This window comes from Penaeus vannamei, chromosome 18 (assembly GCF_042767895.1).
Source record: "Penaeus vannamei isolate JL-2024 chromosome 18, ASM4276789v1, whole genome shotgun sequence".
NCBI lineage: Eukaryota > Metazoa > Arthropoda > Malacostraca > Decapoda > Penaeidae > Penaeus > Penaeus vannamei.
This window is the reverse complement of record NC_091566.1, coordinates 37,170,808-37,183,307: the sequence shown is the minus strand read 5'-3', so window position 1 is coordinate 37,183,307 and position 12,500 is coordinate 37,170,808. Positions and strand designations below refer to the sequence as shown.

The following is a 12,500-nucleotide window of genomic DNA, read 5'->3' as shown; positions in this document are numbered from 1 at the left end:
ACATGTAGTGTTTGACACAGCAATCCATGAGTGTCTGGAGTCCTACATAACCAGTGGTCCAAGATGGTATGATGACGACACATTGGATCACTATTCACAACCAATCGTAGAAAGTATACACAAGCTGGTGTTCCTGATATATGTACGAATGGCTACCTTTAAGGAATCTAAGGTACATGTTTGCTGGTTCTTTGCACTATTTTTTTCCTAGGCTATGGTGATACAAGTTGTGATATTGAATTTAAAACTGTATGATTCGAATACGATGATGCTGTTGTATTGTCCTTGGGTAATTTAGAACAGACTTTAGGAAAAGTAATATTTAATATTCTTTAGTAGTCATCATTAAATGATGGTGTTAGTTGTATTTGGCTTCAGATCTACCCATCATTTTATCTGACTCTCTGTGAAATAGCATTAGAATAAAAGTTTTTCGATGTCTGTTGACAATGTTTCTAGATTTGAATTTATAGAGTAGGTATTATTGATTCTGTTTGGCAATTGTTTTGTGACATCACCTGATTTCCCCTTTCCTTGAGTTTTTGGAAAAATACCTTTTTTCTGATGTCAATAATATATATCATTATTGACATTAACCCATTAACACCGAGTTGAAAATTTGGATAGTGGCCATTAACCCACTAATGACGGTTCCTATGTAGTACCATACAGCCTCATTTCCGGGTGGTATCTATAGCAGTGTGGGGACCCTGCCCTAGCCACACATTGCAGGCGACCACGTCAGAGTAGAATCTCTGATTTTATGCCTCTTTTATAGCCTTGGGAGTATACTGAAGATTATGCTTTTGAGAAATTTTTTGTGTTCCCCTAAAGCTAAAATAGTCTCAACACTTGTCGCATTAGTTGAGTCCAGGCTGTCTAATAATGTCATGTGTGTTTCTTTCAGTAACATATTTGCTAAGATATCATGAGGGTAAATCAGTTTATGCCATTACTGGTCTGCATCCCAAGCCTCAAAGCACCTGTAGGTGCAGAAGCCTACATCACAGTCATGCTCCCACCAACCCTGTCAAAAGTACCAATGATACCTCCTCCTCCTGCTGTCATTTTTTTTGGTGATGGCATGCTGTCACTGCAGGGCTTGCCTTGCTACATTGGGTGGTTGTGCTGTAGCTTGGTTCCTGGTGTAGTCAGCTCCTTCTCTGAAGTCCCCCAAGATCTCAGAGTTGAGACCTACTCTGAAGGCCTTCTGAGATTCCTCTGTCCAGGTCACAATGGACAGCCCAGGCGCCATGACTTTTCCTCATCCGTTGTAGTGGTGTGGACGGGTGACAAGTTGATGATGATGTTGCTGTCTTTCCTCTACAAGGCGAACAACTTGCTGCTGTAGTAATCGACATCACCTTACCTCTTCACACTGAGATCCTTGGGCATGAACCTACGGTGTTTGTGAATGCTACCAAAGCGAGGCATTGTGAAAGCAAGTAATGAATGACATACGAGCACCTTTATATATGTGGGAAAATTCCTGCACTTAGACCTGGCGGGGAACATGGATCCAACATTAACCAATGAGGTTAAAGCTGGGTCACACGTCACATATCTTGACCAATCACATTATAACTGACATCACTTCCTTATGTGACATCTTTGCTATAACGAAGGAAGTAAGATGGCAGCTGTAAAATCACTTGCTTTTTATTATGTCTTTATGACCGTAAGATGTTACTGCCTCAGCTTCATGGTGTCACTTTGTGATGTAATTCTTCATGATGTCACTTCATGATGTAACACTCTTAAAGTTACTTTGTGACATAACTCTCTATGACTTCACTTTGTGATGTAACTCCATGACATCACTTCATCTGTCTATCTGCCTGCCTCTCTGTCTCTCTACCTACCAATCTATATCTGCCTACCTGCCTACCTCTCTGTCTATTTATATATCTATCTGTCTTTCTTTCTTTCTCTTTCTGCTTATAATTCCTCCAATTCCTCCTCCTTTTGTAATGTCAACTCCAGGAAAATTGAAGTAATCATAACTTTACATCTTCTATATATGACATCATGATGTGACTTGTGGTTACATGTGCAATAAGAAATCATCTTGGAAATATCCATGTAGACATAACAGATGTTACTGAAGTCCATGCATTATGTCTCATGCGTGAGACACCTGGCAGATGGCCAAAAACAGTAGCATCTCTTATATTAGACAACCAGAAATGGTCCATGCTCCAGGCATCCCACTGGTTTGATGTTTGTCTTTTGTGGGTTAATATAGGTGTTGGTATGCATCGACAGTTTCCCCTGTTTGTTCCTGGCTCATTTGGTAGTTTGTTGGCATCATTAGGTACCTAAAAGCTAATATTTTTATCATAAAAAAAAAAGGTTTCCCTTCACTTTAGGTGCTATTACCTAAAGGTTTAACCACAGAAATGATGCTGCTACTACTGGAGAAAAACAAGCTCCGTCTGATTAGCCGATGACATAGGAATAGTTGTGTTGCAATGCCACCTGCTGTTTGGTCCACAATAGTCATGCCATGTACATACATGCTACCTGGGAGCAAGGGTTTAAGATTATAATAATGTTGTCAACACTACTGAGTAAAAGGTGAAAGAGAACCTTTCTGAAAATCAAGGTGAAGGGCAAACAGGTGAGATAGGTAGGACTAATAAATAACTCTTGGTGATTAAGCACTTGTGTAGCCATATAAGGGTAAAAACAACCAATAAGCAAAAAAAAAAACAAAAACATAGTGGACATGGCATGTATTTTTGCCATCCCAGCATCACTGGGTTAAAATGAAGTTACTGTGTCAAGTTTTCAACATACTAATTCATATTCTTTATCTCATTTCAGACCTGTCACATAACCCCTTCTGCATTTGGTGATATTATTTATGATAATTTCCTTTTTGATATATGCAAATTACTTGACATCTGTGTTCTGTATGGACCGAACAATTATGCATTGATTGGTAAAATGATCTCGAACATCTTTGCAAATCAGCCCAAATATTATGATGATCTTGAGCAAATTATGTCTTCCATGAATATGGTAAGTGTTTTTACTTATTAATTTATCATATTGGTATGATCTTTATAGACTGAGGATATTCTTTTATATATAACTATGTAAAACTGTTGAAGGAAACACAGTATGTCCTATTCAAGTTTTTCTGGTTTTGTCAGCCTCAGTCCCATCCCCAATTCTTCATAAAGATTTGAATTAATCCAAAAAACATGATGAATTGAGCATTGGTCCTGCAAAGTGTAAGAAATTTGTATTCTGAATTTTACATTGTAGGTGTATACTAGAGGCTCATACATATCACATTGTCTTTCCAGGCTTTAGAAAATATTGAAGAGAAATTGAATGTTGCAGAGAATTATATACCTGTTGCCCTAGGTAGTTCCGAAGGAGAGCTGTCGTTAGCAGATTTGCACGATTTAACCTTATACCTATTAGACACATTCTACTCTCTGCAAATGCTCCTTTCTCTTCACCCACCAGCAGCAAGAGTTTTCCATAAAGCCTCATTTGAATTAAGGTAAAGTTTTATTTTTTTATTATTATTTTTTTTTTTCTCATTACTCACTTTTATTGATCTGTACTTTTTCTTAACCAGAGAATGATCATAGTAATTTGGTGTAAGTGAAATTGTTGAAATGTCTCAAGCATATAGATGCTTAATCTTGATTCACTTTCCTCATATTATACAGGTTATCAGCTTGTTACGAAAGAGTCATTCCGTCTCTAGTGGAGAACCTGAGTGATTGGTCTCAAGAACCAGATCATGCGCTATGGGCAACCAAGCTCATTCAAAAGGTCCAGATAGCCAGGGCATCCATGCTCGCAACCTTTAGATATATTTTGCACAACAAGTGTATAGCTCCTCTGAACACAAGTGATAAGTAAGTTTTGTGTATTAGGCATGTGTGTAATGGTGTTAGAAGGGGTATTGGTAGGGTATCGTGTATTAGGCATGTGTGTAATGATGTTAGAACTGCAACTTAGGGTAAGGGGTTCTGATGCATCTTATGAAATTGTTGTATAGGACTTAGGTAATTGATAATCAATGGTTGTTGGAAAAATTAAGATTTTGATAATTGGAATTACTTTTCTATTGATTTTGAAGTGGGGTTCTTCTATATTAACATTTTTAATATATATCAAAGTAAATAAAATTTGAAGTCTTTTCCTTTGCTAATAAAAGGATTAACCCCGTGCTGCCAGGAAAATGTTGCATTCACTTTAGTATTGTTTTGTTAAATGTTTCTGCACATAGATGGCTCTGCCAGTGCTCAGCCATAAAGGAGTCAATTAATAGATCTTGTGACCTCACCATTAATTTATTTAGTGGAAAAATGCTTCGTTTTACTATTGGTATCATCAATATTGATACTGTTATTTTTGTTATGAACATTATAATTATTATTGATATTACTAACAGCAGTATTAAATACTAGAATATATAATTTAAAATCAAGGAAAAGGGTAAAGAGATGAGACAGGTACTTCTTAATGACTCATTGGTAACATAGTATTTGTGGAGCCATCTATACGTAAAAATAATTACTAAGTTAAATATACAATGGGCATTGCATGTACGTACCGGCCATCCCTGGCGGCATTTGGTTAAAGCAATATAGTTGCATGCATCTGTTAAGAATTGATTTATGTATTATTGACTGCACACTGATAAAGAATATTAGAATCTATGATACAGATTCCTTTAGGGGTGAAATTTAGATATATATATATTTCTTTTTTATGTAGACATTTAAATTTATAATGCAAAATTTAATTTTAGGAATGATTTCTCACAATGATTTAGTGTTTTTTGTGCAATTAACTTTATATTTATTAACTCTCCTTTTCTACTGAATTATAGACCGGTGTCAATTACAGTCGAAGAATGCATTGAGAAATTTGTTCAGGTCATGTCAACTTGTGTGGAGGAGAGAGTTTTCATTTCTGACTACTGCTCATTGTATCCCTTGAGCAAAGAAACTGAATTCTACCAGGTATGGATATGTTTATATGTCTATTTTTTGTCATATGATATGACAGGTCATACTTGTATTTTTGTGAAGGAAATAGAACCTTTGGATATTTGGTGAGAACGAATTATTGTTTATTTCAGCAACATGGAGGTGACATCACAAATCTTAGCTTTATTACTGATGCAGTGCAGTCAGTTCTCTTAGAGATGGGATTATCAAATGACTTGAAGGAACTATCACTACAAGAGGGAGTTGAGGTTAGTTTATGTTCTATGTCTTTGATTCTCAAAGAAGCATGCTATTTGATTCTTTTCTTGAAGATTGATATTTCAGAAAAAAATGGACCTACCAAAAATAAAATGATATTTGTTAATATTCAAAGGTGTATTGTGGTCCATATGGTTAAACACATTATGATTTCTTTTATGTAATGCAAGGCAGAGTAAGTGGCACACATTATCAGTGGTGTTTACTTTCCAGAATTCAATTGATGTAAGTGGCATGAATGGATACGCAGATGTTGGTTCATCATTGCCAACAGACATAGAAATGGCTTCCTTGGTGTCGAGTGTTCAGGATCTTCTTCCGGATTTAGGAGCAGGATTCATCCAGGAATGTCTGAAGTGAGTGAGATTCTTATTGCACATGGGTAATATATCATCCTTGCTGAAGGTTTATGTATATAAGCAAGTAATTAGAAATTTTAATGAAATTGATGGAAAACTGAGTTTTAGTACAAACTGTGACAGTTCTGCGGAAATTTGTCTTCAGTAAGAACAAGTGACAATATGAAAATGGTATTTCCTGCTGCATTTTTTGTCCATAGATTTGGAATTACACTTTAAGCACAGTTCAGGGTTTATTAGTCTTGCAAAATTACCCAGTACACATGTATTTTTTGCAGAGAATGAGAATTACACTTAATCGTGAATAAGCTTCATAACTGCTTTTTACAGATACACATATTGTTACTGAGTGATATTAAAAATAATCATTACTACTTAAAAGAAAAGAAGATAATCAATAAATAAATCATGCATTAATCATATTATATTTCAAGTGTGATACTTTAAATTGCAGGTACTATGGTTATTCATCGGAAGAAGTTATCAATGCACTCTTAGAAGGCAACCTACCTCCATCTCTGATCACTTTAGATCGCAATATGCCTGCAACTGAACCACCTCCTGTGGAACCACCTGTAGAAGAAAAGATTGAAGTAAGTTTTATTTTGTCTCTCCTCTCCAGAAGCATTACTGTGATCTTTGTATTACTGTAACTGCCTAATCTTCCAGTATTTGAGGATAATATGAGCCTGAAACACAGGAATCTGTATGAAGAGCATCAACACCAAAACTTTATAATATCTGCAAGATGTGGCACACTTTACATTTTTGCCTTTGCAAAAGATGAAGGAAAATTAATCTGTTCACTCTGATGGTTTAAAAAGTGCGCATTGCTTGTGTACAGGTCTATCGCCAGCGAGCAGTAAATTTGTTTGTGTTATCTTTCTCTCTTTCTCTTCTGCATGCACATGCATGCATATCCACACGCCCCCCCCCCCACACACACACACTTGCACGAGAGAGAGAAAGCAAAAGACAGAGATGGAAAGTTTGTCAAATATGAATTCATTCAAAGATGTTTGGTGTAAAATGTTTGAGAAATGAAAGAGAGGGAGAAGGGGGCTATGAGGACGAAGAATGAACCAGGAAAGGGGAAGTGTACGCCCCATCCTATCCCTGGTGGTGGGGTATGGGGTAAGGTAAAGGAATAGGGGGATAAGGAGGACAGGGGAGGGACCACAGAGGGGGAAACTGTGATGTAGAATCTGCCAATGATAGTTCCTTATCCTGGGTATCGGGTATGGCATATCTAGCAGGTGTACATGTTTAGTGGAGACAGGGATGGTGGGTGGAGCTACAGAATCTCTAAAATATGGGATCACTCAGCACCAACTAAAATCAAATGGTATTATAGTGCCAATGTTAGGGTCTCCCTATGTTCCACTGGCACTTCATGATGCTGGTGTAAGTGTCACCGTATAAAACGGGTTAAAATAGATGTTAATTTTTACTCATCTCTGGCAGTACAAGAGATTGATTTACTTGCAAAGTAAAAGCATGTATTACTAACAATTTTCAAATAGTAATAGTTAAGATTAATCATGCTGATATATTGTTTGAACTACTTTTAAAATTGGTAGTGATTCACAATGTAGATAAAGGACAGATGTGTGAAGTATATAAGGGTCTAGGCCCTAATGCACTTCCATCCCTATGCCTGGTAATTGTCTTTTTATTCTGAAGATATCAAATATGATACTGATCAGACTTTAATATACATAAGGAATATCCAAAGTACAAATTGTAGTGGGAATTGTGTCATGATTATATATAAGTAATTTTTTTTTTGAGTGAATTTGGGAATGAAACTGATCATAAAGTGACTGTGGTGTGCCTGCTTATTCATATAGAAGCCCTTTAATTTACAACACATGAGAGGTTTATGATATTCTTTACTTTGTATACGTATAATTGTTTATGTATGTATATTATTTTATTGATATTAGATTTATTACCGTCTTGTATTTTACTCTCACCTTTGTTCCCATAATAAATTTATTATATTAGAACATCTAACAGTTTTCTCCTTTTATTTTTTCAGGCAAAGACTGTACGTCAGGTAGACTACATGGACAGGGCCAATGTCTATGACAATGATGAATTTGATGTTTTCAATAAAAAAGAAGTTGATAGGTCAAAAATTCATAAAGGCAAGAAGTCTGATAGGCATCAGAAAGAAAGCATGGACAAAGCAAGCATAGACAAGGTAGCTATGTTTTATAAGGTTGTTGTATTTGTTTTCATAAAGAAAAGAAAAAGCATTCAAATGTCTTTATGGTGTGCAGCACATTAGAAAACAAGATATAACATGAGTCACAATTTTTACATGTTATTGAAATATCTTTGGAAATATCTTTACATTGCAGTTATGTAGTTATTGGTTTCACTGTGCTGTGTAAACCAGATATTATGGAAATATGTGAAGAATATGAATTGATTATGTGATAGAGACTTGGAAGTAAAAAAAGGCAAAAAGTGCAGCAAATATTTGGAATCTGTTTGAGAAGATTGCTAATAGCCTTGCATAGTACCAATATTATTGTTTTTCCAGGTGAAGGAGATAGCAAGAATGTATGATGAGAGAGGAGGAAGAAGCATATATGAAGATGAGCTGGTGGTTGACGAAGATGGAGAGGAGGGCTACAGTATGTGGAATTATGACGATGAATATGATGACACCTACGATGATAATGAGACCAGAAACATTGATGACTTTGAAATTGATAAGAAAATAAAGAAGTAAGTTGACATGATAGCTATGTTTAGCCATATATTTAGTTCCTAATACCCTTGGAAGGAGAGTTTTTTGCTGCTATTTTGTGTCTATTTCTAAGTTAACACGTACTGCCAAACTGCAAACAAGGAATCTGTACCTTATGCTTCAGAATTTAAATACAAAATGGCTTTAGATACATAATTGCTGCTCTCTTTTTAGACGTCCTGGTATTATTGGAGCTGGTGCACTGAATAACCGCTTCCAATATGATGACGATTCAGATGAAGAGGAAATGGAAGAGGAGACTCAGACTCAGCAGGAGGCTCCAGCGACTCAGGCTCCAAAGCAAGGGTGAACCACTGTTTCGGTTTTATTGATTTTCGCTGATAGTTGCTATTTAATTTTGATTTTGTTTAATTTTACATGTTTTTTTTATTAATGATTCTAAACGGTTGTTAAAAATATGTTTACATTAAGTTTGCTATAAAGTCTCTTTTATATGGTTGTATAAGCAGGTTGCCTAAAATGGTCAAAGGCAGTGATCCCTTGTATACAGGCTTTTAAACTGATCCATCATTGAAAGATCTCAGTTAGCCTCTTAGATATCTTTAAAATGTCTGTTAGTCTTAATGCCAGTTCTTCATCAGATACCCCGGTGGTGCAAGGCCAAAGAACAAAGGCAGCACAAGAGGCGTGCAAAGGCTTCAGCCCAACAATAAATCAAGTAAGCCGAAAGGAAAGACACCCACCCCAGAAAGGGAACAGGAGGAAGAACCAAATAGACGGGAGTCAGAAATGAATAAAACTAGCAGAAGCTCGGGTGTTAATTTTATACCTTTTTGCGAGAATCCAGAGGATATAAGGAAGCGGAGAGAACAACATAGGCTGAATAACATGGCAAACAAAGGGTAATTGGGTTATGTTTCCTCAGTTCTAATTTTAAGTATTTGGGGCATTTTAAACTTTAATATGTATATATGTATGTAGGTGTATATGGATGGATAGATAGATGTATATTTCCATGTACAGAAAGCTCGATTTTCAAAAATGTGATCAATTAATCAATCAAAAGAAATCTTTGTTGAAAGATTAACATCTTGAGACATGCAGGAGGTTAGCTGTTGGTAACTTCCACATTTTAATATAACATTTTGCATATCAGACATAGAGGCAGAGGAGGAAGACCAGGAAGAGATACAGAAACTCAAAATGGTTTTGATGGAGAGAGGAGACCTAAGGTGTCCACCAGCTCAAACAAGAATAGTGGTAAAAGCTGGCGTTCTGGAGAATGGAATGAAGATGACAACAAAAGACCTGGAGGCAAATGTAAGTAAAGGGAAGCTGAGACATTGGTTCATGAATATATTTACATTTTTTTATGTATTTAGGAGTTTGTTATGCCCAGTTTATTTCAGTTGAATATAAGGTTAGGATTCATTATATTGGTAATATACCTACATTGCTTCATAAACTGTATACTCACCGAGTGTTTTAGATTATAATTTAGTACTAAGGTGGACGGAAGATCTGCATAAAGTTACAAACTGAGAGAAAAATGCTTGCCTTTTACACAGACAAAGAAGATACAAATCATGGAAAGATGCAGAGCAGGGACTATCGCCACAAGATGATCCATAAGAACGAGCACAAGCGGCAAGGAGCACAAGCCAAATTCAACAGAAATAACTAAGTCTTTGAAATATAAAGAATTTAACTTAGTTCCAAGGTCTTAAGTTATCAGGAATCTATGTATGGTATATGTCAACTGAAAAGTGCTATCACTAGTATATAGAAGATCTATATAATTGGTCATATCAACAGCTTTAACTTTTCAGAGCAGTATAGGTACCCATAACTTGAATTATTGTATGTTGGAAGAATTTGGAGTGCAATTCTATAGAAGTGAAAAGTGAAGAAAAAATATTTTTGTGATATTCAAATATAAATTAACTTGTTAAACACTGTTTTGGGTTATTAGTAAATTGTTGAGACTACAGCTAACATAGTTTACTTGCTGTTTGTGATATAATTAAAATTTAAGCAGGTACCTATAAATCTTTATATCATCAGCTACTGGAGTTATTGATTACAAAATGTAATGAATAGTAACTTTTATATTATTTTATTTTATGATATGCAAATATAAGTGGATTTGTTAACATGCTAATGTTTTGAATGATCCTATATCTAGTAAGTTAACTTGCTTTGTGCTATGGAAATATTTATGCATGAAGTTGAAAGAGGTGCATAATTGGCTAAAAGATTTGATTTTTACCCATAATTATTTCATTAAATATTCTCCAGCACTTGAATTATAATTAGAAACCAGATGATGATCTTAAAAGCACAAAGCAAATGGTTAATGCATCATTCCATAAACCGAAAATGACTTCCAAAATATTTCTTCCTGGAAATGATTATTTTACTCTGCCTTTCACTTATACATGGTATATCATGAGTATTAGCTTCAGAAAAAAAATGTCTCATGATTTACTAATGTACATGCAGAGTTATATTAGATTACGAATACTTCTGTAACTGTAAAGTTTTGTCATTGTGTCATTTTCAACTAGTAATGAAAAGAATGCTATATATGTTTTGTGCTCAAAATCTCAGCAGTTCACTTGTGAAGGACAAATATTTGTGACTTTATTACATTCTGTATTTCTTTATAAGAGTGTTTTTAAAATCAGAAATGAATTGCATGTACTACAAGACAGTTTTTTTCAAGAAACTGTAGGTATCAGTATTGTTCTTGTTGATAAGGTAAAAGTTCCTATATCTAATAAAAAATGTATTATAAATATACTGACAAAGTAAATGGCAACTAGTGTACTGAAAGTAAGAAAATCAGAAATCATACATACTAAAACTAGTGTAAATTAAGAAAATTATTTGAGTGAGAAGTCATCTGGTTATATATGAAAATCGTATTTAAAAGTGAACAGAGAGCAAAACTGAGGAATACATTTTAGTGTTTAAATGTCATTTGCTATTGTTAAATTAATCCACAATGGTGCTTAGAAGTTCAGTTTTCATAGATGAATTGAGAATAATGCACACAAAAATAATTGTCAAAAGACAGAGAACAGATTGCTTTAGAAAAAAATTGAGCGAGACTTGAAAATTACCACAAAATGCCAGTAGGGCTAAAATCTATCAAAATTAATATATTTTGAATTACAAGGTGACATGTTTCTTGCTAAGAATCTTACCAAAGCTTTTTCATGTGCATTGTTATTGCTTCTTCAAGGGAAATAAAACCATTATTTGAAATAACAATGTATACATAACTCCTTTCTTTTATTACCTTTTCTCAATTTATTTTTCAAAATCAATATATATTTCACACACTCATCTATATAATAAAAACTGTATCCATTCATACTTAACATACTTTGTCTTTCTTTTCTTTTGAGATATGAAAGCATCCCATAGCGCAAACAAGTGCCATGGAATGATTGTTACCATCAGCTTTTTTTTGACTTCGGAACCCCATAGGACAGTAGCGAGAACTTGACTCTTACGGTACTCTGGATAATGATTGGAGTAAGAGCATGCGTTTCCTGGTGCTTAAGCCCTGTGTCGACCATCCATGACTCGCTCCTGTCTAGGGTAAGGAAGAAGTCAAATTAGATGATGGTTATGTGCAGTGTAAGGTTCCTTTGTAAAGAGAAGACATACTCTTGTATTTTTTAAAATCTTGTATTCTTTAATAGCATTGGCAACTGTTCTGTGTATTTTGTAAGAAATCATTTAATTAGTTTGTATGAAAAAATTATATTTATATGGAAAGATTTTCTATAATACTTTAAGTCACCTAACTGTTTCCACTATAATATTATTGCAGAGAAAAGGAAGGACGTGCTCATGTGAATTTACTTTTTGGGGAAGTTTTTTATTCAGAGGAAAATATCCTTCATCATTATAAACAATCAGTTGAATTTACACAATAATGTTGAATGAAAAAAATTACTTTTAAAAAAGTAAGAATTATAATCCGTAATCACAAGAACTATAATACATATAATTATAATTATTGATGTTGAAATTTAATATTGTTACTGAATGGCAACTAAGAATTATAAAAATCAGTATAGCATACATGTGTGTGTGTGTGTGTGTGTGTGTGTGTGTGTGTGTGTGTGTGTGTGTGTGTGTGTGTGTGTGTGTGTGTGTGTGTGT

General features: G+C 34.7%; 2 protein-coding genes across 2 annotated transcripts in view; one reads left to right on the top strand and one right to left on the bottom strand.

Moving 5' to 3' along the window:
* Positions 1–10,476, top strand: part of LOC113812703 (activating signal cointegrator 1 complex subunit 2) — a 13,756-nt gene extending 3,280 nt beyond the window's left edge. Inside the window, exons 4-17 of the mRNA XM_027364637.2 lie at positions 1–172; positions 2,827–3,024; positions 3,315–3,517; positions 3,690–3,881; positions 4,862–4,994; positions 5,114–5,230; positions 5,454–5,596; positions 6,054–6,192; positions 7,641–7,805; positions 8,151–8,338; positions 8,535–8,666; positions 8,963–9,223; positions 9,478–9,641; positions 9,890–10,476. The exon at positions 1–172 is cut by the window's left edge and continues 9 nt beyond it. Of these exons, the coding sequence (XP_027220438.2) occupies positions 1–172; positions 2,827–3,024; positions 3,315–3,517; positions 3,690–3,881; positions 4,862–4,994; positions 5,114–5,230; positions 5,454–5,596; positions 6,054–6,192; positions 7,641–7,805; positions 8,151–8,338; positions 8,535–8,666; positions 8,963–9,223; positions 9,478–9,641; positions 9,890–10,005 (2,323 nt within the window). The 3' untranslated portion in view covers positions 10,006–10,476. The remainder of the gene's footprint in view (positions 173–2,826; positions 3,025–3,314; positions 3,518–3,689; positions 3,882–4,861; positions 4,995–5,113; positions 5,231–5,453; positions 5,597–6,053; positions 6,193–7,640; positions 7,806–8,150; positions 8,339–8,534; positions 8,667–8,962; positions 9,224–9,477; positions 9,642–9,889) is intronic.
* A 1,125-nt stretch (positions 10,477–11,601) lies between these two features.
* LOC113812726 (interleukin-1 receptor-associated kinase 1-binding protein 1 homolog) overlaps positions 11,602–12,500 on the bottom strand; it is a 3,829-nt gene continuing 2,930 nt past the window's right edge. The window contains exon 4 of the mRNA XM_027364656.2: positions 11,602–11,925. Coding sequence (XP_027220457.1) covers positions 11,786–11,925 — 140 coding nt within the window. The 3' untranslated portion in view covers positions 11,602–11,785. The remainder of the gene's footprint in view (positions 11,926–12,500) is intronic.